Here is a 20,951-nt window from a genome sequence, read left to right on the forward strand (position 1 = left end):
AAAAAAAAAAAAAAAAAAAAAACTTACACTTTTGCTAATACATCAGCCAGTTGTTCATCATCGGTACATGCGGCATGATTGGGAGCGATGATGTACTTGCCTGCTTTATTGCGGGCAACGTCTTCACAATTGAGTAAGTCTAAAAAAGTCTACTGAGGATTCCTGAGTTAAGATCTAACCCGAGAGACAGCGACTGGTTCCGCCTTGAGACTCTTGATGACTCTCTCCAGCCAACCATTGACATGCTACTGAACTTGTCCGTTTTCATGTGGTTTGGCGCTGTTTGCCCCTGGCCCATCTTCTTGAACAACAATATTATTCCCATATATAGGTTAATTGGGCTAGGGATCCTAATTCTACTATTCCGCCGGCTTCCTGTTGTTTTTGCTATGCACAGGTACATCCACCAGATTGAAGAGTTTCGCCAGGCCGCTTTCGTCGGATTTTTCGGTCCCATTGGCGTCAGTGCCATCTTCTACCTATATGTTAGCCTGGAATACGTCAGGCGCAATCTTATAGTAGATGGGAAGGTAAGGGAAGACGGGGAGCGTCTTATTGAGACGATGTACATCGTCGTTTGGTTCTTGACTATCTGCAGTATTGTAAGTGTTGCTAACCCAGACTCGTTAAACTACTCATTTTTGTTTTAGATAGGCTAATGGTTCTCCTAGGTTGTCCATGGGCTGTCCATTCCTATTGGAAAGCTCGGTTTTAGCATCCCACGCACACTTTCTAGTGCCCTCAGCACGAGCATCGATATAGATTCCGAGCGTGGCCCACACTCTGGAGTCAACACCCCTGGCTTCCAACATACAGCCAGTATAGCTACTTCTGCTCCTGCTCCGAGAACTCCACGCTTCATACCAGCTAGATTCCGCAAGCAACCTACAACAAAAAGTGGCCGTCCGCGAGACGATCCCCCAACCCCAGTGGCATTTCGCATTGGTCGTACTGTCATTCCGGAACGCAACGATATGGACGACAATGAACCTGATAATACATTGCCCTCGTCTGACTCGACCATTGCAATCCCACAGAGGGTCAAAGACTAAAATTGCATCGGAGGGACATATGTTAAAGCATTGGATACTGCATTTTGCTCGCGTATGAATAGCGAGTGTCAACAACAGTAGTAGGTCGGCCACAGGAGAAGGATATGGGTATGGGTAAGTTGAGTGTAGGGTCTGTCTCCAATAGTGGGCCATATACGGTTTCACCAGCGGGTGATGAATGGATGGTGGAAAGGGATGATTATCAAGTTGGAAAATAGGAAGGGTAACTATATTAAACAAATTGGATACAATTAAGTTATGTCGGAGCTTTTATTACATTATACTTACTCGATAGTCTGGGCTCTCGAGTAGCCTTATCCGCTGGATTTCTCGGTTTTCCCTGGCATCCGGCCTGTTTCACCTGTCCGAATCTCCTCCGGGTCCGCTCTAACGGGCATTCCAGCCTCTTTGTAAATCTTATCAATGCATTCCGTGTTGTATATAGCGTCGTCATTAGAAATGCAGCATATAGGCTCCTTGCCTCTGACTTTCTCGAGAAATGCTTCCAGTTGCCATCTATATGTGCTCCAGTGACTCTTTCCTCCTTTCCCTCCCGTAGTCCATCTTTCATCTCAGAGAGGGCCTCCAGAGCTCTGTGTCTTGTATTCCGTCATCCCAGTCCGCTTATCAGTGATGGAGATGTAATGATAGATATGGGGCATCATTGCGTTGTAGAAATAGATTATTGCGGCATCTGTCTCCACCTCGATCGATGGTAGTTCCCAGACACGAGGGAGAATACCGCCTAGTCTGCTGCGAGACATGTCTGTGTAAATCCGGCTGGTAATGGGGTTACCTTTTTCGTCTTCAAAGAGCAATAATGCATGCATTGCAGCGTCAACACGGCTATCATCCCTTGATGGACGAGCAGCTGCCGAGAGGATCCTCTTCGGACGTTTAGACGGGAGCACATATTGAGTGAATGATAAGGCATATGATCCGTCCATCAAGGAACCGCCTACAAAAGGGATCATGATAAGCAAAAAAGAGTCAGAAATGGGACGTGCATTGGTGCTGGTACGCTTACCCCCTTGATCATACTGCCATCTTGGATCTGCATCGGGCACAGCAGGGCTAGATGTCATCCAGGCATCAGTACGAATGATTCTCCCGTATCTCTTTGAATCTACAATCTCCTTGAACCGATGAGCGGCTGGATGGAATTGCCAGTGAAACTAGAAGAGTGGCGGTTACTAAAGGTGTTTTATAGAAGAGAGCGGATAAGAAACCTACGGCATCTTGGAGGACCAAGCCCCGCCTCTCTGCGTCATCGATCAATGTTCTTGCCTCATCTGCATTTGCTGTAGATGGCTTTTCACAGATAACATGTTTTCCGGCAGCTAAGGCATTCGTAGCCCACTCAAAAAATATGTTGGGTGGTAAGGATATATGGACAATATTGATCAACGGATCATCCAGTAGCTCCCGAAAGGAGTGGTATGACTTTGAGAAGCCGTATTTCTCTGTTGCGGTCTTCGCCATTTGGGGGTCCATAGATGCAATTGCATATAAATCCACGTCCGGGTGGCTTAGCGAAGGGTAGACGACTGATGGTCATTGGTATCAGTTGATTCATCAGGTAAAGTGGTTGGGATGGAGGTATTTACCGGCAGCAGCACTTATCTTAGCGGTTGACAGGACACCTAGTTTAAGGGCCCTCTTAGAGGGCTGGGATCTGCCATGGAAAAGGGAGGATGTATATTGCCGAGCAAACTCACAGCCTTGCAAGAATAGGGCCATGTTGATTGATTAATTCGTCCCTGTCAGTGATGTACCAGACAGCCTGCATTCTCGATAGAGCTTTGCAGTCCAGTAGTTATATTGATACCTATCTGGCCTGACGTCACGCCCATGTCATAGTGTAGAGAAAGTGGTAAGTTTGCAGTGTGTTGATACTTCGACCCGTAGCTGGTAAACGGTCAATGCAATGGCTGTTGCAATTGGATTGGCTATATTGTGAGACGCCATGGGTATAATCCAGGAGGAGTAGCCTGCACCATTTGGCCGTCATTGGGTGCGATGAAGCTGGCCCCAAGCGGCCTCCTAAGTAGCCAAACAGACTGAACAGGTCCCCGCACCTGCATTGCATCGGCATATTAGCTATGTGACTCCCTTGTACTCCGTATACAGCTGTGAGTGGCTCGCCGTGAGAATCCGAGGGTTTGATGTTGATCAACTTGGTTCCCTATTACCGTCCGCGGATGCACCAGATTGCGTCCTGTGTATTGCAATGTACACCGTGAGTGACGAAAACAAGCAGCCACCAGGCCATCCAACCGTGGAGCACCATCGAGTAAATGGTCAGTCAGTCAACTGACTAGCTCACTGACTGCTGTCTGGTTACACTGCGGGCTGCCACGGTCTCCAGACAGGCTGACTACGCAGGCGGGCACTGCGCTGCTCGTACCGCACCGCCGCAAGGACGACCCGGCGTGCTGGTTCTTCGGACACATCGCCTGCAACTTACCAGGCTGGCGGGCGCTATTGGCTCGCCGGTGGGGATCCCGGGCATGGGTCGAGCGGGCGGACTGAGAGCTGCCTGGGCTAAGGAAGCTGCTTAGTGATGCTGGAAGTCTCGCGTGGTGGTGCCCCTGAACTCCCTCTGAGGATATTTGCCACAGCGCTGTCGACGATGGAGACAAGCAGTGGACGCCCACGTCTCTAGCTAGCTCACTGTGCGGCCTGTATCGAAGTAGATGGTAACCCTCCAGCGGTCAGGATCAAGGGTTAAAGGAGCTGCGAACTGGCCTCCAACCCGGCCAGCGAGTTGTGTTGAGACAAGGCAAGCCCAGGCCTGTTGGATTCAGCCCAAAAAGCAAACATAGACCAGTCTGCAGTGCAAACAAGGAAGAGGGAAAAAAAAGAAAGGCTCTCGCCTACGTGCTTTTTGCCCTGTCTCGACTTTTACGGGAGAGTGCTCACTGGGATTTTTCTTCGTCTTCCCCGAGATCGCTGCATTCTGCTCCTAGAATTTGATATCGGTCGTGCCAGTACTCCACAGCTTGAACAGTACACTTTGACGGCAAAGCAGCCAGCTATATTTTTTCTGGGGCCGTTTTTACGGGACAAGGAGCCTGTCTCGTATATACCCAGCATCTCGAAGGTTGCAGATAAGAAAGTATGCCATCCGAAAAGACTTTCTTTTGACCTTGGGAGTGCTCGATCTAATGCTCGAAGTTCAGGAACAATACCCGTCTTGAGTCTTTGCCCCATAATACATCATAATCCCCTCTGGAACAGTTCATATTTCAAGACACCATGAGTATGGACGATATAATCGAGGTGGACAGTGTAAGATGCCTGTTTATCGTGGCCTTCAGTCTGTATTGTGGTGCCTAACTCGGTGTAGGATAACGGAGACCCCCTTACGGAGTATGAAACCGATATTTGGTCACAATCTCACCAGTAAGTAAACCGCCGTCATTAAATCACTCTGAAAAGGAGCTGGGATCCTATGAATCAGACTGCTCTCTGCTAACGTCATCGTGTCCCTCGGCGCAGCGGAACTACATCTGTTTCTTCAACTGTATACAACTATAGGTGACTCCCCACGACAGTTCCATCCAATCTTGAGCTTTGCTAACTGTAGTCATTGTGTAACCACATAGATATGAAGTAGGTTTATGAACCTGGGTATACCTCGTCTTATGGGCCTGTTTGCAGTAGTTATCAGACTCGGCCGCAGAAGGAAATACCCCGTCCAGTCAGACATGGCTTCTAACTTGACTCTAGAATGAACGGCGATACCACGGCTATCGAGATGGAACATACCTTTTGGTTAGTTGCCAAGTATATCTGTCTATCCAAGTAGAGAGCCATGAACTTACTTATATACCCCTGGAAAGCCAAATGATAAGAGAGAACAGGATCGTATGGACTTAGTAAGTGTTCATTTTTATGAACCAGGAACAGCCTCCCCGTGTCTCCTTTACTGATTTGATACAAAGGAGCATAGGATATGTTACCTTCTTCTAAACGGCAAACTACATCGAGCTCCATTGAAGGGAAGTCCAGAGCGTGTGCTTGACCTAGGGACTGGGACTGGTACTTGGGCGTTTGAATTTGCGGAGTGAGATAACCAATTCAATTTCGCGTGAGGTATTGCCGGGATAGAAAGAAGCATTACTAACCTTACATATATCAAAGGCGCCATCCTCGCTGTGAGGTCCTAGGTATGTATGCATTGCAGCCTATATCAAACTGTGGTGGACGTTACTAACGCGGAACTAACCAGGGACGGATCTAAGTCCTATCCAAAGACTATGGTAAGAAAGCTAATAGAAAATAGAAAGGCATGCCGGTCAAATATACTTACTTACCTATATTTCTCAATTCAGGATGCCACGTAACTGCACATTCGAGATAGATGACTTTGAAGAGGAATGGCAATACCCCGAGTCATACCACTTCAGCTACATCCATGCCCGCAACCTGGTAGGCTCTATATCATATTATGATAAGTTCTTTGCACAGGCGTACGAAAATCTGCTCCCTGGCGGATATCTCGAAATGCAAAGTACCGAAGCAAACTTCTTTTCGGATGACGGAACTCGTGAAAGGGCAGTGACAGCCAACCTGTGGCAAAAATTACTAGTAAAAGGGTATCGGAAATTTGGCAAACCGTTGAACGTCGAACAAACCTGGGCGGAAAAGATGCGGGCTGCAGGATTTGTAGACGTTGTTGAAGAAGTAATTAAGGTGGGTGGACATGATGCAGTTGGTGATACACCAGGCTGGTGTTGTGCAAGTTGAGCTGATCTTCCTATGCACAGGTGCCTGTGGGACGATGGTCACCAGACCCAAAGATGAAAGAGATAGGTCACTATCAAGCAATGAATATTCGAGAATGGCTGGAGTCCGGCTCAGTGGCTGTTTTTACCCGGGTCCTTGGTTGGACCATGGAAGAGCTTGATGTACTTTTTACAGCTGTGCGGAACGACTTTACCGACCCTCAGTCACACCTCTATGTTCAGATGAGGTTTGTGTATGGTCGAAGGCCGGGCTAATCGAGCAGGTTCGGATGGGAGACCGAGTGAGCAGAGCAGGGAGCGTGTGCATTTGCAAGCAGATAATTCATTTCTTCTTTACACATCTATGTAGGTTGTAATTCATCTTTCTATCTTCACTTTCGTTCACATTCCTTTTTCCCTGGCCGTAGGGAAGGTAAACAGGTACCTCCAATTAAATCAAAATGATAGTAGAATAAAGACGTATATATGTAGGGGAGAAAATAAAATAAAAGGAAGAACGAAACCAAGGCCAAGCGAAGGGCGCAAGACGCAGACGATAGAATAAAAAGGGAGGAAGGCAAGAAGTCTATGCGCTAAAACTTTTGGCGACGGCTCGACTTCAAGTGATTAATATAGTGATCTTCGGTCACTTAAATTACGTACTGGAGTAAAGCAGGTTAGTTTGGTGTAAGCCAGTCATGAAAGATGCAGTTGGTGGACTTACGGGGATGAAGAGATAAGGGACCTGCTTCTCATACTCTGTCCATGCCTCTCCATACTTGGCGCGGCATCGCTGGATATCTCGGGTAGCACGATGGGTGATCATGGCAGCGAAGAAGACGGGGTAGAACCAAGGGAACGGGCTGGTGAATCCAGTAATCAAGCCCCAGTTGATGGCGAAGTAGAGATCACAAGTGTAGTGGATTTTTCGGGCATATCCGTCTGACACTAATGTTAGTAAAACTATAATAATAACAATGTTTTATTTGATCTCGCAAAACTTACACCAGCCATCGGCAAGGATGGTGTCCCCTTTCTTGGAGGTAATTGTCTTTGGGTTCTTGACGGTCTGCCATGGGAGCTGTGGGAAGGTGTTTCTGATCACAGCGAGGCCACGGGACTCCTGGCGGAATCTATTTTTCTGGCTGTTGGTGGTGTCCCAGACCCAGTAGACGAAAAGGTAGGCGATGTAGAGGAAGGCAAGGGCGTATTTGTTCCAGGCATAGGTTGAAGGATGGCGGTTGGCCAGGAAGACAGTGCAATGACAGTAGCTGAGCGGAACACCAGCCAAGTTCCAGAAGATAAGCATGAAGCCCCATTTTTCATAGTAAATGTCCCTAAAGAAGAAGTGTTAGATGCTATAGGAGAGCAACGTATTGTGCGCCAAAGGTTCATACCAAGTAGGGATGATCAATTCCTCTCCCTTTGAGCATGCGTTGGCATACAAAAAGTGTGCCATGAGGATGAAGCCGACTTCTCCAGAGACGTATCCGTAGAGCTCATACTGTCTGGCAGCAGCACCCATGGATAGAAGCAAAAGGATGTACCATGGCAGCCGGACCTCGAAGAACATCTTGAAGTCCAAGATCCCAAAAAGTCTCGGGTTCAATTCTGCGCCCATGAAGAAGTCGTAAATGGGGTAACCGGTCACGCGATGCTGAGCACCGCGGGCAATGGCAGAGAAGTAAGCGATGATAGAGATGACGAAGCCGGTGATGATGGCTACGCTCATGATCGGACCAAACTCATCCATGATGGTATACAGCTTGAACACTCCGGTGACATGAAGGATAACCGCCAGCACGATGGTGGTATAAAAGGACGAAACAGCCGAGCAGTAATAGGTCAACTGCTTTCCTCCCAGGTGATCCAACGGTCTGCCCTTGACGGTGATTCCGGGCAGATACATGTATGCGAGGGCCTCAAAGATGAAAAACCCCCAGTAGATCGTCCATGCCTTGAGTGACGGGAATGCGCCGGTATATACCAGGTTAAGGAGGTGTTGCAGGAAGTCGGACATGGACTGGCCCTCCGAGGGAGTTGGGAATGCGCCGTCGTAGTAAGTCGCTCCAATCCACATGTAGTACATCAGCGCAGGGAATCCTATCATCATCGCCGTCACGCCTGGAGTCCCTCCAAACTCGATGTGGTCGGTGATCTTGTGGTCTTCCGTAGTCTGCTCTGCTTCGGCTTTCTTCTCGCTGTGGCCGTTCGCAGCAGCACCGTTGACAGCGCCGTTAGCAGCGCCGTTGGAGCCATTGGCGGTCGAGACATGCTCCTCGACCTCTTCCCTGAGCTCCTCCGCCTTCTTTGCCGTGGCTCGCTTGCGAGGACTAGACATCTTCGGCTTCTCTATCGACTCTGCGAGATCTGAGCTCACTTCGGGCGTGGCAGAAGAGCGACTCCGTGTGATGCGCCGCGGAGTCTCGAGATATGCGTCCTGCTGCGCTTTTCTAGAGGTTTCCAATAGCACTAACCGTCAGCCGTGTACTTGTTTCTAATGATCTCCCTTTTGCTCTTGTCGAGGAGAAAAGAGATCGGGGAGGAACCAGCTGGCAGGCGTCGCAGGCCAGCTATTTATCTATCTATCGCGCCTCAGATTCCCACGGGGCGCTCTTGTCCTGCCGCAAAAAAGGCTTGGGGGCTACTTACTTAGGGGTCTTCCCGGTCTGTGATCGTGTCACCGTCATGGCGAAGCTGAAGTAACGGATACTTGAATATTCCACAGGGCGCTTCTGCAGCAGGAAAAAAAAAAAGGAACGGAACAGACGGTGTGCCAGCGAGAGATTAAGGGAAGGGGGAGAGAAAATAGGGGGCAAATCTGGCGGGGGAGAGCGAGAGCATTCGGGCCTGACCCTGCAGGGCTTGCTTGCCAACCAGAGCCCCTGAGGGTACCTGAAATTAAATGGAGAAGACCAGAGAGGCCCAAATATTCAGGCAGATCCTCAGCTTTTCTTTTTTTTTTCTTCTGCTTCCCTTTTCCTTCCCTTCTCCCTCTCTTTTCTTCTTCGTCCTTTTTATGACTTTTTATATTTTTTATTTTTCTGTGTTGTTTATCAGAGTAGAGCCGACTGTCCAATTGACTTTGCTGGATCCCGTCTTGACTATCTGGCTTGCAGCAAGCAACAAAGCTGGAGAATCCCTGGCAAGCGAATGCGAAGAGGGCTAAGATGCGCACTAGGCAGCGCTAGACAGTAAGCTAGCGACGATGCAGCTAGCCAGGGCGCGGCTGGGCGTTGTTTGTTTATATCGACTGGACGGCTACTGGAAGATAGATGTACGTAGGACGGAGGCCGCGTTGCCATTTCACTGTCTGTTTGATGTTTGATTTATTATATACGGATGCAAACCTGTCTCTGTCGACAGACGGATTCTATTAACATTTGCGAGAATGAACCAGGAGATGAGGCTCAGAAGAAATACCCCAGAAAGGCTGAATCTGCCATTTATCACCAAAGTAGGATAGCAAAGATACTGAAGGGTTGGTTAGTATTATTTGAAGCGAGCTGACACGTAGCCAGGCAGGCCTCGTGCGAACAGCTACGCTGCTCGTCGTGCGTTGGTAGACATCAGTGTGATCTTCTTAGCCTTCTTCTTCTTACCCGGTGTGGCACCGGGTGTGTGCTTACCAGTCCCGCTACTATTGCCACTATTGGAGTTGGTGCCATGCATGATGAGCTCCCGCTGCTCGGCCAGGAGCTCTGCCTCCCAGTCTTGAAGCCAGCCATCGTCATGGTTGGGAGGGTAGGGCTCCCGACTCGAACTGGCAGTGGGGGAGCTGGATTCGACCACAGCTGTACCCCATACTGTCCGGCGGGAAGGGGGGCTGTTCGACGGCGTTGCTAGAGCCGCAAACGACTGGTGGTTCTGGTTGTTGCGGCTCTGCAAAGAGGACCATGGAGGCGAGGCGGTGGAAACACTGGTGTCTACATGGTCGTCGTTGGCGGCGGCCTGGCTGCTTGCGCCGGGGCCAAGAGGCTGGAAGTCACTAGCGCTGAAGGGTCGCTCACTAGGAGACGACAGGCTGGACCTCTTCCGTCGGTTAGCTCCTGCTAGCCGCTTCTCATCTTCCTCCCGTTCAGCACGGATACGCTCTTTCTCTTCACGGGCTGCCTTCTCGCGATTTCGCTTCCGGCGGCGTTCAATGTCGACGCTGAATTTCTCAAGAACGCTGGGGCTGACCAGGTCGGTCCAGTCGCATTCTAGAAAGGTCAGCTCGCAGCCATGGGGTAGATGGCTTAGATACTTGGCACGCTTGCGCAGGTCATCGTCCATGATATGGCCTGTCGATATGTGCTCGACTCGGGGTAGTATGGTGGATGGGAACAGTGAGAAGTCGCCAAACGCAGATTTTAGAATTCGTATGTCAAGAGACGAGAGATAGAAATGGGGCAGAGCTTGGTAGAAATAGTACGGCACATCAGGAGGGTGGCCCCTTTCCGATTCGTTGGCGGTCGAGTGGGATGTCCTTTCATCCGATGATGGAGCTGATTGCTTGGTATGCGGCTGATGGTGTATATCAAGCTTAGACACCCTAGACGAGATATCCTCAACTTCACCTGCGTTTGCTGCTGCATTGTTGCTGGGTGTCGTATCATGCCCTGAATGTGATGATGTTCCAGGCAAATGCGAAGCCGGGGTCTTTTTTGTATGTGGTGAGGTAGATAGAGATAGATCCTGTTCATGCTTGTCCTCTTTTCCGTCATTTCTATGGAAATGAGGCGGGTTACCAATTCCCTTGATCTTTTCTTTGGCTTCTCTAATGGCAGCCATGGCTTTCTGGGTCCATGTTGAGTCCTGCCCAAAAAGAAGCTCGTCTTCCTGTTCTTGCTTCTCAAGAGCCTCGAGCTCGGCATCATACTGAGATATCATGTACTCCTCTCCGCCCTTCATGAACCGTGCATAGTCGGTTACCTCCGCTGCATTATACCACGGGAGATCGTCCTCGGGTCCGTGAGGGTGTCGGTCGGCCCCATCCCGGGGAAGTGCAAGAGTGCTGCCAGGGTGACGCATGACTAGCCTGAGAAAGACATCCCCGCCTTCCATCAACGTATCGATCTGCTGGCCGGAGTACCACCGTACACATCTAGTCTCGGACATGTAAACCGGATCCCAGCATATTGGGCATTTCTTCCATCTCGCCTTTTTGACAGGAGGTGCATCCTGGTCATCGACAGTGTGTAGAAAGCGGATAAGACAAGGCAGACAGAATATATGTCCACATTTGGCCATCCGTGGAGCTACGGGAACACAGAGACAGATGGGACAGCTGGTGGGCTGGGAGGACGACGTCGACACCAACACCTGCAGCACAGTGTCCCAATCCAAGTGGACGTCTGCATTTGTGGCCTGTGCATGGTAATTCTTCTTTGGGTTCACTATAAACCGGTAGTTTGCATTGACGTATCTGCATGGTTAACCGTTCAGTCAGCCTGTCTCGGTCCCTGACATTTGTGTTGTTGCTGTGCCGGAGTTTAGGGGGGTTTAGCCGTACCTCGCTTTATCAACACGGTGTGAGCCGGAGTGGTAGGTTACGTGACGATGGGGCCGGAAAGGAGATGAGTGAGGCCGTGGAGGTAGCGAAAAGTTCATCAAGTGAGTGATAGAGGTTTGGCCTTTTCTGCTGGAAGTTGACCTCATGGCTGCCTACATCTTGAGTCAGTCGGGGGGGGGTTTGTCTTCTGGATTAACGATCTCAGAACAAAGGACAATGAAGACACGCACGGCTTCAGCAATAGCATCCTCGTCCACCAGACGAGGTTTCCGCTGACGCTTGTGGTTCGCCTTCTTCGACTGGTTGTTCCTGGCCGAAGCTAGGTTGCTGGACGACTGGCCTCCCACGAGCGGCCCCGAGACACGACGAGCTGGTGAGTCCGGCCCAAACGAGTGTGACTGCGACGGCGGATGGTATGACACCGGCTGGCTGGAGGATCCGGTCAGTTTAGATGGCGCAGAGGACTGTCCTGGGCCTGCCGACATTGTTTGCGCCTATCCGGGGGGTTTGTCTCCCAGCTCCGGCCTGACGATGACGCTGAAGCTGCCAGGACGGGCCCCGTCATGTCACTGCCGCCTCTGCCTCCCTAAAAGACGCCGACGCCGTGTAGACTCAGGTCGACAACAACAACTGAAGATGCACGCAGAAAGGGTGGGAAGGTCGCTCTTCGTCTTCTCCGTCTCCGTCTCACGACGTCGTCGTCGTCGTCTTCGCCGTCGTCTCCATCGCGGCTTTTCAACCACCACGAAGGGAAGAGGGGCGAACCCGAGGATGCAAACAGGACAAACACAGCGCAAACCTGCCGCAACGCCAAAGAAAAAGAGCAGCAAGCGGCCTTCCTCCTCTCCGTTCTATAAGAAAGGGCCTTAAGAGAGGCCTGCAAAACCGTCCGTAGCGAGCTGGCGACACCCATTGGCCCCCTTCTACGGCCTCGTCTCGTCCGATCAAGTCCGTCTCTCTCTCTCCCTCCTTCGCCTTCTCTCTCTCGCCGTCTCTCTCTCGCTGCCCAACGCGAGCTTCGCCTGGCTGGCGCTGTGGTCCCGTGACCTTATCCTTGCTCGGGGGGACAAAATTTCCCTTTTTGGGAATTCTCAACGACCTCAAACCGAAAAAGCGACGCCGCAAAAAGAGAGCTTTCGATCTCCAGACAACATTCCTGCCCGCCCACGCCCGGTAGAGCGAGATACCTACGAGCGCCTGCGGCTGCCGACGTCTGCGAGTGCTGCTCGTCCTGCGCTGGCCGTTGCCCGTCGTCTGTGAGTTGTGTGGAATATTATTTTTTTTTTAGTGGAGCGTGGGCGAGCCAGCGATGAGAATCACAAAATACCTGACTAACCTCACACTCTCAGCGACCAGATTCCCTTTGACCAACGGCCAACCGCCATTCACTGCTCGACCGACAGACGGGCTCCTCGATAATCTGATAAGAGTGTCGCCTTCTGCCCGCGAGAACTGGCCTGTCTGGTCGACTACTATGCATGGCGTCCAAGCAGAGCGCATTTTGACAGCCAGTCAAGCCGCCTCCGAGAACCGCTGAAAGGGACCATAGGAAAGAAAAAAAAACTCCAAGACACCACTGGTCCTTTTGTGCCCGCGATGAACCATCATCCCCCTCCTCTGCCGCATGGGCAGCCTCCCATGCCCCCTCCGCGGCGGCAGCATGAGGTGCCGTACTCGTCCGCGCCGCCCAACGTCAGGTCGCCCGGCTACATGGCCTACCACCACCCCCATCCGCACCCGCACGCACTTGGCCATTCACACGGACATGCTCACGCTCACGCTCACGCCCACGGGCCAGTACCCATGCCGCCGCCGTACGGACCCCAGAACTTCCAGAACTGGTACCCGTACCAGCAGATGCCTCCTCACCCTCCTCCAATGCAGCCTTACCCCCAGTATAATACCCCGTTGATTGTTTGCTCATATCCTCGGCCCCAACCCCCGAACCACGCACCACCTCCACCACACATGTCTCCAGCCCTCCGGACACAGTCCAGCACTCCCATTACATCTCACCCGTCGGCTTTCTCGCCCACGCCTCCCGTTTCCCTGTCTACACCGGCAATCACCGAGCCGCAGGAGGATCAGTCTGCGCAGTATTCTCTAACCCGCTCTGGCAGTGAAGTGGGCAGCAATGCCTCAACCAATGCTTCTACCAACAACAGTGCACGCCCTACACCCCCTCCAATCACCGCCAGAAGACCAGAGGCTCGGTCAGGCGTAAGACAGGTATTCCAACCTCCAGTGAGTTCCGGTTCTTTGTCTTGCAGACCCTCTATTTTTCTTCAAACGAAAAAATTGGCAAGCTGTAATTATATCAATGCAGTTACTGACAGGTGCTTTCCCTACTAATAGTTACCTTGGCTTTCCGTTCCAGAGGCTCCCTTTCCTTCCAAGCCTCCACGACGCCGCCGTAAGAACCGTGTTACTCAACCTTCTTCCCTCGCCGTAGAATTGCCTTCAAAGGACGAGAATGAAACTGAAGACACCGAACCTCAGGGAAATGACGCTGAAGACCAACCAGCTGAGCCAGCTTCTGTGGCCCAATCCGAAGTAGATACTCCGTCTCTGCCCTCAGCCACCGTCGCTCAACAAACTCCAGCACACGCCCGCCAGGCTAGCACTACAAGAGCAGGGGTTCCGGTAGTTCCCGTTGTTCCATTAGTTTCCCAAAGCCCATCAGCTTCCAAGCAATCCAAATCTTCAGCTCAGCCTACTCCTGAGAAAGCGGGTACAACCGAGGCAGCAGCTCCAACAGTCATTGAAAACGGACATGGTCCAACCGAGGAAGAATCACAGCCGCCAGCTTCCTCCGAGACTACCAGCAACACAACCCCGTCTCCAGCACCGCAACGGGCTGCCCCAAAATCTTGGGCTGATCTTGTTCGTTCAAAGGCCGCTGCAAAACAATCAACTGCTGCTTCTCCTCAAGCTGGTGCCTTGGCGCTCACCCGGGGTGAATCCTTGGCTGAAGCACTCAACAGCTTTGGTTCGAATGTTGATCAGTATAGCGAAAAAATTGCTTTCTTAGAACCTCGTGGCCTTGTAAATACGGGAAATATGTGCTATATGAATTCTGTAAGTCGCCCTCCTGTGACACTCATATCAAATCAACCAGCACTGACAATCCTACTCAGATCCTACAAGTTTTAATCTTTTGCGTTCCGTTTTATGAATTTCTTGATCAGATTGGCCGTCGTGCGGCCCATAGCTTCAAAAGTGACAGCCCTTTAGTGGATGCTATGTAAGCTGTGCTCTGTCTGCTCTGACTAGATATTTCTGCTCCCTGTGCTAATATACTCTTTAGGATTATGTTTCTACGGGAATTCAGGGTTATTGATGCGGCATCTTCGGTGGAAAAATTAAGGCTTCGGTTGAAACAAAACGAATTGGAGGAGTACGGCGAATCTTTTATTCCAGAATATGTTTATCAAGTTATTCGACATCTCCCGCGTTTTAGGGACATGAGAGTAAGTTTGGCCCTTGCTTTTTATAGGCCCGTCAGTTTCGTTAACTCCGTCATAGCGCGGTCATCAGCAAGATGCCCAGGAATTCCTTGGCTTCCTTCTCGAAGAGCTCCATGATGAATGCCTCTTGGCCACTAAAAATGCCATGGCAGACAAGTCTGACGTTTCTACTTCGTCTGATGTGGATGCTCATTCCATCGCAGATGATTCTACTGGTGACGGCTGGCTGGAGGTTGGCCACAAACAGAAAGCATCGGTCACCAGGTCGTCCGGTGATAGTTCTGGGGAATCGCCCATTACACGTATTTTCAGCGGTAAAATCCGATCAGAGTTCAGGGTGCCTGGAAACAAAAACTCGGTAACTCTCGAACCTTATCAGTCCCTTCAGCTTGACATTGGATCCCCTCAGGTCAACAACATTATCGACGCACTCAAGGGCCTTACCAAGCCCGAAACCATGCATGGAGATTTCCAATCATCCCGTGGACCCAAAGTCAATGCTACCAAACAAGTCTTCATTGAGAATCTACCCCCTGTCCTCATCCTTCACCTCAAGCGTTTCCAGTATGATAACGTCACCAATGGCACGCAAAAGATCTGGAAGAAGATTGGATACCCACTTGAACTGGAGATACCCAAGGAGGTCTTTCCCCCACACCGCCGCAATGCCCTTTCTGCCCAGAACGGCAGCCTCCCCAAATACCGCCTCATTGGAGTTATCTATCATCATGGCAAGAGCGCAAGTGGAGGGCATTACACAGTTGAAGTCCGCCGGCAGGATGGACGTGAATGGGTCCGTTTTGACGACACCTACATCCGCCGCGTACGAAGTGAAGAAGTGGCCTTTGGCGGTAGTGAAGAGGATCCAAAACTGCTCTCTGCCGCCCTTGAGCGCCACAATAATTCTAGTGACCAAACTTCCAGCAACAACATCTATGACCAATTTGATGCTGACGAGCAAGACCACTCAGATAACGGGAGAGGTTGGAGCCAAGTCAATGGCTCTGGCTCAGGCAGCCACTCTAGGCAAAAATCCATGGCCGCCGCTGCCGCCGCTGCTGCTGCTGCTAGCGGTAATGCCTCGCCTAAAGCCGACTCCGGAAAAGGCACCCCCACAGCTTCCAGCAGCGCCCGTTTCGGCGCTTCTCGAGATAACAAAGTTGCATATCTCCTGTTTTACCAGCGTATTCACAGCGCTTAAGCGAATTTTAGCGTCACTGAAACAAAAAATCTACCCAAAGAACGATAAATGCACGCTTTGCTTTATACTAACCACCATTTACTACAACTAACACCCATGCGATACTATTATATTAGTATTACTAACTCTTTTCAAAAGAAACCCCTCAAATCATCAAAATAGCCCCTGCTTATTTGTATTACTACATATGTTCTGCACATATCTGCTTGTGTATAGCTTGTGGCAGGATATATATGGTGCACAAAATGCACGGGATTCTGGCTCTACCCAGTCTTTTCTTACTTGTCCAACCAAAAAACCCGCCCTTTACCCTCAGACTCCTGACCATCAGCTTACCCTATCCTTCCCCTCCGCCTTATGAACTTCTCAGTTCCTCTGTGTCTTCTCAATCCGCCTACCTACCTCCTTTCTACCCGCATTGCTTCTCTTATATCACCTCATGTATTGAGAAACGTATCAGCAAAAAAAAGGGGTTCCTGTTCTAGCTTTATCTTCTCACTTCTCCAGCTATCAAGCTACACCGAATAATTAAACCATTACTCGTAAGCCTGTACATTAACGGCAGTGACTTCTCTGCGCAATGGATATGTATGTGTGCACAGCCCAGGTAGCTGTCGGTAGGTCTAAAAGCGGCGTTTGATTTGGAGACCAGCAAGTTAACTAAACTCCATCAACACCAACTAGTTAACTCTATGAGACTACAACATAGCTCGCAGCTCCAGTGGCAGCGCTGATTGAGATCTAGCCAGGTGGCTCTAGTTAAATAGCGAGATTCAGTAACTCCCGCCTGCAGTCGCAATCATGCTAGTAAAGGAATCTACCCATGATGTGAAGACGACTGTCTCCGGAGAGGGGCAGATGAGTGAGTCTCTAACCCGCCTCCTCTGGCATCCATTAGCTAGCAAGGCCACCGCTAACACGAGCATTATAGGAATATACGTCTTCCATCCCACTATCCCAGGCTATCCCAGTGCAAAGTTCCCCGGAGTAGTAGTCTTCAGCGAGATATACCAAGGTATCTGTCAAATCGAACCGCGAAACGCTCCATTCTAATGCCGTATGTTTTAGTTACTGGCCCGGTTGCACGGTTTGCACGCATGATAGCTGGCCAGGGATATATCTGTGCTGCACCATCTAGCTACCATGAATTCACCGGCCCCGAGCCACTGCAGTACAATGCCGAGGATACAGATAACGGCAATAAATGGAAGATCACCAAGGTAAGTGTGTACCGTTTGCAATATCTATGAGTTTCTCGATTAACTTTAACGGCTACTACAATAATGTAGAAACTAGCTGCGTATGATGAGGATGCTCGTCTTTGCGTGGACTACCTGCTCTCCCTACCTACTTGTAACGGTCGCGTGGGTGCCACTGGAATGTGCCTGGGAGGCCATCTAGCGTACAGATGTGCACTCGACTCACGTATCCAGGCTGCCGTGTGTTACTTTGCAACAGATATCCACAGTCATTCGCTTGGAGAAGGGAAGAATGATGACTCTCTTCAGCGAGCAGGTGATATCAAAGGGGAACTGGTAATGGTATGTCTGGTAGCCATCAAATTTTTTTTGGTTTCTATTATAGCTGTAGAGGTGCTCAAGAGTAGCTGCTAACCACCCTTGCATAGATCTTCGGCAAGAATGACAACCACGTCCCAGCGCCAGGTCGAGATTTGATTCGTAGCACCCTGCATGAGAAGGGTGTCTGCTTCAGCTTCTATGAAGCTGCTTGGGCACAGCGTATGTCACAGCTAACTATCTATCCCCCAGACTGCAGCAGCCATTATGTACCTCCTACGGAGAATTAGGTTGGCTGACCATCCTCAAAAGATGCATTTATCAGGGACGAGCTAAGCAAAGGTCGGTATGACCCAGCACTGACCAAGGTGTGCGCCGAGATGATGTTTGAAGTCTTTGGGCGTACTTTGAAAGTTGAGCTAGGCGAGGGAGACGGCAAGGAACTCGTTGTTGAAAACGTGTGCTAGGAGGGCGCTACGTGGGCCAAGAAGAAGCGAGACGACTGCTGTATGGCTTGCTACCGACGCCACGAGCGAAAATAGAGGCTGATATCTAACTTACTATGGAGTACTCTGAGCACAGCCGTTTGTAGCGTTGACGACTAGCTGGTATGGCAACTCCCGCCCCAAGCGATGGAAATTGGAAATTGTATCATGGTACTCTGTACTCCGTACAGACACATTGAATGTCGAGTTACCTGCCTGTCTTGCCATCTTCTTGTCTTTGTAGAGAGTCAAAAGGCCCAGGGGGATTTCGATCTTCTCGTATCGATGCAGGTTAAGCATGTAACTAGCATCTCGCATCTTGCGTCCCGCACCAACGTCGAGCTTACCCTCATTCCTCGAATTAAGGACCTTTTAACTCCTCTGCTGAGTTACCGTACTGGGTAGCTCCGAAGTTTCATCGATAGCACCGCCCTGGCCTCCAGCTGTTTCATGCATAGACTCCCTGGCCCTGGATTCCATTTCCTCCTCCCTCCCTCCCTCTCTTTTGCTCCGGGCTCCGAACCACGGCTGGCCGTCGTCTCTACTTATACACTTGCTTCGTCCTGCTGCCGGTTCCCTCTTCCTCGCCGTCCTCGCCGTCCTCTCCATAAACAAACATCTTTGTCATCTCCGCCATGCCATGCATGATCAACCTGCTGCAGGCACCTTGCTGGACTGATGTATCATCTGTAAGGCTGTGACAACGCAAGGAACCCGCGGATCGTACCGTCGCGTATCAGCCCGGCAGGTAAATTACGCTTCTTGACTCCAGGACAGGCCTTGGCTCCACTCACTGCCCTGCAAAGCCACCGCCATCTCGGCCTGTCCCGCCGTCTGATTGGCCAGAAATTAGCCGTGCCTGGGTGCTTGATACACCGCCGTGACAATACCTGATACAGCAGTACCTCGTCACCGCGATACAGCGGAACTGCATCCAAAAAATACGTCCCCTGAAACGCAAAAAAACACATCGACCCTCTGAGAAACACTTCTTCTGCTGCGTCTTTTCTGCTTCTCGACATCGCCCGCCGTCGTCGCCAGCGTCTTCCTTCTCGTGCTGCTTGTTGGGCTCCGTGATGGTGACAGGGAAAGGTGATCGATGTTCCCGCCCTTATCGATCGATCGCAGGCTAGTCTCAGCGTTACCCAGGAAAGAGAAAAAGGAAGCAGACCGAAGCTTGCTGTGGCGTACCAGGAAGTGGACTCTCTCCACCAGGCACAACTCCATCTGACATTTCTTCCTCCCTCTTGTCAACAACCTCCCAGCCTGCCACATCTCGCACAGAGACTCCAAGACACCGACAACCTCAACCTCGCCCTCGAGACATTCGACAGCGCCATCTTCCTCGCTGCGACACCTTTCGCACCGCCGAATTCCTGCACTTCGAAGTCCGTCCCCCCCAGCCAGGCTGTTGAGCGCTTGGGTTGGCTATTATCGAAATCCCTCGCCTTATCACACCGACCGGCAACTCCACATCAAGACTGAATACCAGGAAAACCTCGGCTTCTTGCCTTTTTGCTTGCTGAACTGCCATTGCTGGCTTCTATCGACTGTCGCTACATTCTTGTGTTTGCCGGGGGAGGAAAAGACGCATAGGTTCGCCAGGGCAGAAAGAGTCCCATCATGGGGTCGACGCAGTTTGGCAAGTTTCACGTACGCACACCGGACCTCACCTTGTTACTTCCTCCGGTACTGCTCTGGACAGCGCTGGAGCGTTAGCGCCCCGGAACATCATGATGAATTGCTGCGAGGACATGGCGCTGACTTGGGGATATAGGATTTCTGCCGGGACTCGACACTTCCAGTGTGCAATGTATGTTTCTGGCCTTGGCCCTTATTGACCTGAAGTGGCAGATTATATACCATGTACTGACAGCCATGACAGCTCTTCATCCGGGACAATCAACCACCAAATGAAAAGTACGGCGGGTGTGCCTTGACGGGAATCAATCTTAGCAGTGGTCGACATGTCGGAAACTTGGGTACGGCTACGATATATATCCCCTTGAAAGCTATCCATGGTCGAGCATCATGACTTACCAGGTCCAATTAGGTTCCATATTACTTTGCTTCATCGCCATCTTCTCAACACTGTTCTTAATATGGCGGTCGGAAAGAAAAAGGGCTGCAGTCGGTCGAAGGTGAGGCCTTTTTCTTATTTTTTATTTTTATTTTTTTTTTTTTGTTGGATCGTCAGAGTTTTTGAATCTCGACTAACTGTGAATGGCAGGGAAATGCAACTGTTCCTGATCGGCTTCATCATCATTTCTATTTGCGAGATCTTTTCAGTCGGCGCTTTCCCACTCAGCGACTCTATTAGAAAGGTATATATCTCCCTCTCAGATATGTTCGAATTGCTTTCCACTGATTATTGTGATTCATATAGGGCTTTTCCGCGGCTCATGTTGCTGCCATTTGTGCCACTGCCTGGCTGCTCCTTCTCAATGCCATTGTCGGTTACCAGCTCATTGATGATGGTACCGCCGTCTCACTTGGTCTTCTCGTCACCTCAGCTCTCATCCTCTTCGTCGGCACTGGGTACATTGCCCTCGATACCGCCTTTGCATGGACAGGCCGCTTTCAATCCAGCCATCGCGCCCCCAACCAAAATATAGGATTGTACATTCTGTACCTTCTTTTCCCACTAATTTGCATAGTCGGATTCTTCCTTCTCGAGACCTTCTTGGTTGTCAAGGTGCTCAAGGAGAAGAGACCCATGCGTAAGTTACTGTCTAGCTGTGTCGACCTCATAACCCAGGCTAATTTCCACTAGTATACCTTTCTATTGCTGGCCTTCTCTTTGCTCTGAGTCAGATTTTCCAATTCGTCATTAGCACACACCTCTGCAATGCCACCGACGGAAAAATCAACGGCGCCTTCTTTGAGACCCTTTTCAACTTTGGTGCCGTCATCATGGTGTGGGTTTTCTGGAGCAGCATTACTGAAGACGACTGGCCAATGAACGTTAACGGAGCATACAGTTAAATTCCGACCTGTCATGCCTT

At 50.6% G+C, this 20,951-nt stretch overlaps 9 protein-coding genes across 9 annotated transcripts in view; 6 read left to right on the top strand and 3 right to left on the bottom strand.

Annotated features, from left to right (window-relative positions):
* Window positions 1-1,052, top strand: part of TRV_06006 (plasma membrane antiporter, putative) — a gene marked incomplete at both ends in the record, with an annotated part of 1,999 nt that extends 947 nt beyond the window's left edge. Inside the window, 3 exons of the mRNA XM_003019859.1 lie at window positions 51-133; window positions 191-602; window positions 672-1,052. Of these exons, the coding sequence (XP_003019905.1) occupies window positions 51-133; window positions 191-602; window positions 672-1,052 (876 nt within the window). The remainder of the gene's footprint in view (window positions 1-50; window positions 134-190; window positions 603-671) is intronic.
* A 572-nt stretch (window positions 1,053-1,624) lies between these two features.
* TRV_06007 (uncharacterized protein) lies at window positions 1,625-2,792 on the bottom strand (the record flags this gene model as incomplete). The annotated part of the gene is made up of 3 exons (XM_003019860.1): window positions 1,625-2,227; window positions 2,286-2,599; window positions 2,660-2,792. The coding sequence occupies 3 exons, from the start codon at window positions 2,790-2,792 to the stop codon at window positions 1,625-1,627; spliced, it is 1,050 nt and encodes a 349-aa protein (XP_003019906.1).
* A 2,598-nt stretch (window positions 2,793-5,390) lies between these two features.
* Window positions 5,391-6,058, top strand: TRV_06008 (methyltransferase LaeA-like, putative; the record flags this gene model as incomplete). The annotated part of the gene is made up of 2 exons (XM_003019861.1): window positions 5,391-5,741; window positions 5,825-6,058. The coding sequence occupies 2 exons, from the start codon at window positions 5,391-5,393 to the stop codon at window positions 6,056-6,058; spliced, it is 585 nt and encodes a 194-aa protein (XP_003019907.1).
* A 379-nt stretch (window positions 6,059-6,437) lies between these two features.
* TRV_06009 (uncharacterized protein) lies at window positions 6,438-8,123 on the bottom strand (the record flags this gene model as incomplete). Its single annotated transcript, XM_003019862.1, has 3 exons — window positions 6,438-6,745; window positions 6,788-7,119; window positions 7,180-8,123. The coding sequence occupies 3 exons, from the start codon at window positions 8,121-8,123 to the stop codon at window positions 6,438-6,440; spliced, it is 1,584 nt and encodes a 527-aa protein (XP_003019908.1).
* A 564-nt stretch (window positions 8,124-8,687) lies between these two features.
* Window positions 8,688-8,951, top strand: TRV_06010 (uncharacterized protein; the record flags this gene model as incomplete). Its single annotated transcript, XM_003019863.1, has 1 exon — window positions 8,688-8,951. The coding sequence occupies one exon, from the start codon at window positions 8,688-8,690 to the stop codon at window positions 8,949-8,951; it is 264 nt and encodes an 87-aa protein (XP_003019909.1).
* A 371-nt stretch (window positions 8,952-9,322) lies between these two features.
* TRV_06011 (RING finger domain protein (Rnf10), putative) lies at window positions 9,323-11,761 on the bottom strand (the record flags this gene model as incomplete). The annotated part of the gene is made up of 3 exons (XM_003019864.1): window positions 9,323-11,189; window positions 11,277-11,428; window positions 11,507-11,761. 3 exons carry the CDS (start codon window positions 11,759-11,761, stop codon window positions 9,323-9,325), a joined length of 2,274 nt encoding a protein of 757 aa, XP_003019910.1.
* Window positions 11,762-13,079: 1,318 nt separating this feature from the next.
* On the top strand, window positions 13,080-15,944 carry TRV_06012 (uncharacterized protein; the record flags this gene model as incomplete). Its single annotated transcript, XM_003019865.1, has 5 exons — window positions 13,080-13,520; window positions 13,632-14,354; window positions 14,465-14,520; window positions 14,584-14,746; window positions 14,814-15,944. The coding sequence occupies 5 exons, from the start codon at window positions 13,080-13,082 to the stop codon at window positions 15,942-15,944; spliced, it is 2,514 nt and encodes an 837-aa protein (XP_003019911.1).
* An 801-nt stretch (window positions 15,945-16,745) lies between these two features.
* On the top strand, window positions 16,746-17,751 carry TRV_06013 (uncharacterized protein; the record flags this gene model as incomplete). Its single annotated transcript, XM_003019866.1, has 4 exons — window positions 16,746-16,959; window positions 17,013-17,164; window positions 17,234-17,485; window positions 17,572-17,751. The coding sequence occupies 4 exons, from the start codon at window positions 16,746-16,748 to the stop codon at window positions 17,749-17,751; spliced, it is 798 nt and encodes a 265-aa protein (XP_003019912.1).
* Window positions 17,752-20,180: 2,429 nt separating this feature from the next.
* On the top strand, window positions 20,181-20,931 carry TRV_06014 (uncharacterized protein; the record flags this gene model as incomplete). Its single annotated transcript, XM_003019867.1, has 3 exons — window positions 20,181-20,270; window positions 20,333-20,666; window positions 20,720-20,931. 3 exons carry the CDS (start codon window positions 20,181-20,183, stop codon window positions 20,929-20,931), a joined length of 636 nt encoding a protein of 211 aa, XP_003019913.1.
* Window positions 20,932-20,951: the final 20 nt, after the last annotated feature.

This window comes from Trichophyton verrucosum, assembly GCF_000151505.1.
Source record: "Trichophyton verrucosum HKI 0517 chromosome Unknown contig00659_1.f1.exp, whole genome shotgun sequence".
NCBI classification, from domain to species: Eukaryota; Fungi; Ascomycota; class Eurotiomycetes; order Onygenales; family Arthrodermataceae; genus Trichophyton; species Trichophyton verrucosum.